The 5,000-nt window shown below is 36.8% G+C and overlaps 1 protein-coding gene across 12 annotated transcripts in view; it reads left to right on the forward strand.

Moving 5' to 3' along the window:
• Positions 1 to 5,000, forward strand: part of EBF3 (EBF transcription factor 3) — a 215,047-nt gene that overhangs the window by 186,071 nt on the left and 23,976 nt on the right. For all 12 annotated transcript variants that reach the window (XM_060768637.2, XM_060768639.2, XM_060768635.2 and 9 more), the window contains one exon: positions 2,255 to 2,343. In XM_060768637.2, coding sequence (XP_060624620.1) covers positions 2,255 to 2,343 — 89 coding nt within the window. The remainder of the gene's footprint in view (positions 1 to 2,254; positions 2,344 to 5,000) is intronic.

Below are 5,000 nucleotides of genomic sequence, written 5' to 3' on the forward strand. Positions count from 1 at the left end.
ATCTATCTACATCTGTCTGCTACGCTATATTCATTTTTATTGTGACAGAATTCTGGAGATTGTCAAGCAACAATGTACAATTAGACCATTAGAACAGTTTTCTTCTGTGTTGTACTCAGGATTTGATCATTACCTTTCAAGTGAGACTGTATGAAATGTGGTAAAATAATAATGTGGAATTAGACCATTATTAGAACAGTATTTGTCTTTGTTGTTTTCTGTACTCTGGGTTTCATCATTACCAAAGTGAAACCCTATGACATGTAGTTGTATGTTTAGGATTTCAAATACTTTTGGTTATAGGGCTGACAATAAAAATTGCAATGAAACGTTTGGAGGAGCCATTGCTAACATGGAAATGTATGGTTATTATAAGTCATAAAGCTTTTGATAGCTTGCATTAAAGCTTCTATCACTTGTCAGTTACATCTGCATGAAATCAATAGCAGTTGGCCATCTATCTTTTCTGATCACCTTCCATCAGACCAGATTCATTAAATCAAACAGTCATGGTGATTAGCTGGAAAACAGAAGAAACCTTGACATGTTACAAATGCAGCGAGTGCCACCTTTTTTTTGTTCTCTAATCAGGAAGAGCAATACTTTATTTAATCCCTTCCTTTTTTAAACAAAAAAAGGCATTTTATGAGACTGTACAAGAGGCTCATCTGTCCCAACACACTAGGCTTCTGCCTGACACACTGGTATAGGCCCAGGCAAAGACATGACAAATTGTCCCCAAAGTCAGTGCTGACAGCTTCTGATGATTAATGGTCTGATTATGAAGTGGTTTTACACATATAGAATTTACATCACAGAGAGTTAGAAATTTTGCCATGTCACAGACGCCAAGGCATTTTGAAGAGCTTTACTATTTGCAAAGAAAAAGGAGGGTGAAATCCCAGCAAAAGCCATGTCATGTAAAATCAATACATCGGATCAATGCTTTATTAACAAGAAAATGTCTTACTTCACATTCCTATGTGGACCTTTGTCTCCGGGATGCATGATGGAATGTCAAATCATATTGCAGTCTTCAACTTTCTGCTGTGCTATTGAGTGGATATTATGGGAGCCTCCTTGCATTGATTATGAAATCTACTATTACATGTTTACACAAATAACCAAAGCACTTGATAATAATGGGAACCAATTATGTTGAATAACATTTCCAAATGCCTGACTGTGATCATGCGCTAGTAAGTTGTTGGCTTTTTTCACAATCGCTTGTGCTCAACAAACCTGCTGAGCTGTTCAGTGTTAATCATCAAATTACATGCTGACTAATGAGTGATGGCCTAAATTGTACGCTGAGTAATGAATAGATGGAGGCAGTTCTTATTAGTCTCAGAAAACCCATTGATTTATGTAGCGCCATGCATCATGTAGTTACTCTGTTAAAAACGATATCTACATCAAGAAGTAATATACTCTAATAAGTATTTTCATCTTAACTGTAGTCCTTGGGCCTCCGGGCTCAGTTTTTGTTTGAGTCAGGCAGAGCTATAATAAAGCCCTATGACTCCTTATAAAGCTTGTTAAACACAATGTGTGCAGTCTAACTGAGTCAGATTCATGATTCATGCACTGTACACAGCAGCATGTGCTGCTGATTTATGACCAAGCACAGTTCATAGTCAAAATTACAATTTGAGGGATAAAAAGATTAATTACTATTTGTGGCCTGCAATTTTGTGAGGCTAGTGGATTGCAGCTGTAGAAAGATAGTGCTCTACATCAGTTTGTAGTCAGCCATTCACAGATTATTAAAGCTTTGCAAGATTAAGTGCTCCTCCTGCCTGGTTTGTGCTCAGGCAATATGCTAGACAAAAAAGGACCACAGGGATAAATCTGAAGCTAGCAATAGCTGGACATATGTCATAATTGCCAGTTTCCCATAAATCCACAGCCAGTATAGAAAGCAGTGCATGATGCAGACATCATATCATGACTGTAGTGATTGCTATATATGGCCTCAAGACCTGTAACTTTGTTACTGCTCCAGCCATCCTTTTTTGCAATATATTGAATAACCCTTTGACTTGTGCACATACCCCTCGCCCACACCTCATTATAGACAGAAATAATAATAGCTTGTGTGCTTAAAAAAAAGAATGAGAGACATGAATCTCTAGAATGTTTCCCCTTACAGTCTTTTAATATGTAAACTCTCTTATAGAGATTCAGCATTTTCTTTGCATGTATTTGCTAATAACTAACAGTAGACTGACATATTGTTCTATGTATGTTTCAGCCCTTAATGAACCAACAATAGATTATGGATTCCAGAGGTTGCAGAAAGTCATTCCACGGCATCCAGGTGATCCAGAACGGTTACCGAAGGTTAGTAAACAATCTACGATTTTCAGTTTGTTGCCTACTATTACCACATACCATGAGTTTGTAAACTGCACATTGTCAATAAAGAAATATAAGAAAGTAAGTATACTATCTCTATTTATCTATCTACACATTTTCTCTCTCACACACATACATACACTGTCATATATATATATATATATATATATATATATATATGCATGCCTTTTCTGTTTCTAACTGTTCTAACAACTTAATTCATGTATGTTGCCAAAATTAGAGTACCTATATAAAACAATATATAGTGTGTAGTTTTATTAAAGAGAAAGGAATGGATTTTCTGATACAAATATTTTGGATTCTGCAAGAGGGACATAAAACTTCCTGCGTAATGAAATAGTTCAATTAAACATTTTCCACTCCAGTAGCTTGTAGTGATTTCAATCTAAGCAGCCCCACTCTGATCTGTGATTATTTGACTCTTGTTTTCCTTTCATTTTCTAAAGCTCGATTCAGTTTAATCTTTTGTTTACAAAGCTTTTGTTATAAGTCCCTGACTTAGCAGGCTAACAAATGAAGTCCACATATTAATATCTAGAGGGACTTTTCATTTAAATTCAACAAAGACAAAAGCTGCCTGTGTTGTTTATGCACATGACATATCACAGAAATTTCATTTTGATGTAAAACATTAAAGATAAGTCATGCTTATAATTTCCCCCGTTTTCTTTGATATAGTTTTGTCTTTTTTTCCTGGTATTGCAATCTCTGATTTTTCAAGGCAATCTTGAAAATAAATGAAAAAAATGCATCCATAACATCACGACTGATTATTTTATATGCTCTTCCTGTGTACACAAGCCTTGACCACCTCTCAGTTTTATTAACAAAATAAAAAAAATAATGCTGTGGCCTTACCCTTTTAGTGCTCAGCATAATAATGAGTAATGTCATTTGTCTCCCCTTTTAATTTATGAACATGATAGCAATTCATATCAGACTGTAACTGTTAGAATAACATGGAACACAATGTAAGGTTGTGTGTGTGTGTGTGTGTGTGTGTGTGTGTTTGTATGAATGAGTGCATTGAACTTATTTTCCCTGATTCATCATGGGCATACTACACACGTGAAAGCAGCCTTACGCACCCATATATAGTGTCAATGAACATGGATAGAGAATGCAAAGAGGTCAGAGACACAGCTCCCTTACACAAACCGCAACAGCATTACATATGTTGGGCCTTATGAGCTTTTTCAAAAGTACTGACATTCCTGTATTATTTGTTATTCTCTCTGGTACCCTTTCTAAAATACTCTTTCCTGCTGTTTGGAAGTTTCAATAGATTTCGTCCCTCTATACTTAGAGGTGTCACTTTTGCAAATCCACAAGAGTTATTTTTAAAAGTCTCTTTATTGTTCCACATACAGTATTCTTTATTACAATGAAAATATTTTATTACTGAATGTTTAAGTAGCAACAGAACAAGATTTTACCCTCACAAAAAAAACTGTATCCATTACTGTTAAATTTCACAGGGTTTTTCCCATTCCAGAAGTTTATTGGTAGGGTTAATATGTGTATTAATATAATGACTCACTTCGACATTGTATAGGTAAAGGTAAAGATTTTCCTGTATCCAACTCTGGGGCGGGTGGTGGTGATGTTCATCTCCATTTCTAAGCCAAAGAGCCACCATTTTCCATAGAGGCCTCCTAGGTCATATGGCCGGCATGACTGCATGGAGCACTGTTACCTTTCTGCTGAAGTGGTACCTATTGATCTACTCACATTTGCATGTTTTTGAGCTGCTAGGTTGGCAGAAGCTGGGGCTAACAGTGGAAGCTCACCCTGCTTCCCAAATTTGAACCGCCAACCTTTCGGTCAGCAAGTTCAACTGCTCAGCAGTTCAACCCAGTGTGCCACTGGGTGCCCCTGATATAGTATATGGAGCTATCATTCAGATAGTCATCCTAACAATCTAAGGACTGAGATAGTTATGAATTTTGGAGTACAAATTATGCATTCCATAGAATTCAATTAGAATTATGACATAGTATATGGAGTTATAATTCTAATCATCAATGGATTGCATAATTTGTACTCCAAAATCCATCACTATCTTTTTTTTTGGGGGGGGGGGTAAATATCAGTCCTTAGAATGTTAGGAAGGATGACTGGAGAGAAAACATTTCCACATGCTACCCTAGATCTGCCTCCATGCACAAAAATGATGTTTCTGGCATCTGGGGAATATATTTTTGCACACTGGATGGTGGGATACATTTTTTGGAGGCTTTTAAGCAGATGCTGGATGGCCATCTGTCAGGGGTGCTTTGAATGCTATTTTCCTGCTTCTTGGCAAGGGGTTGGACTGGATGGCCCTCGAGGTCTCTTCCAACTCAATAATTCTATGATTCTTTGCCCCCCCCCCCAAAAAAAATCAGGTGCTTAATATTAGTACTGATAGCACTGACTATTTGTTTAGAAATGGGAACGTCTTTTGTCCCACCCGTATGCATGAGGTGGCTCCTGGAAAATCACATATTTTTGTAATATAGAAAGTAATTTAGAATAAAGCAGTTCTTGATCCTGTGAAAAGATTTCAGCACACATTTACTTTACACACTTGAGTAGCCCCACTGCAGAGATACAAACCTGCGCAGGATTTAGGTGTGCAT

Source organism: Anolis sagrei, chromosome 3 (genome assembly GCF_037176765.1).
Source record: "Anolis sagrei isolate rAnoSag1 chromosome 3, rAnoSag1.mat, whole genome shotgun sequence".
In the NCBI taxonomy this organism is placed as follows: Eukaryota; Metazoa; Chordata; class Lepidosauria; order Squamata; family Dactyloidae; genus Anolis; species Anolis sagrei.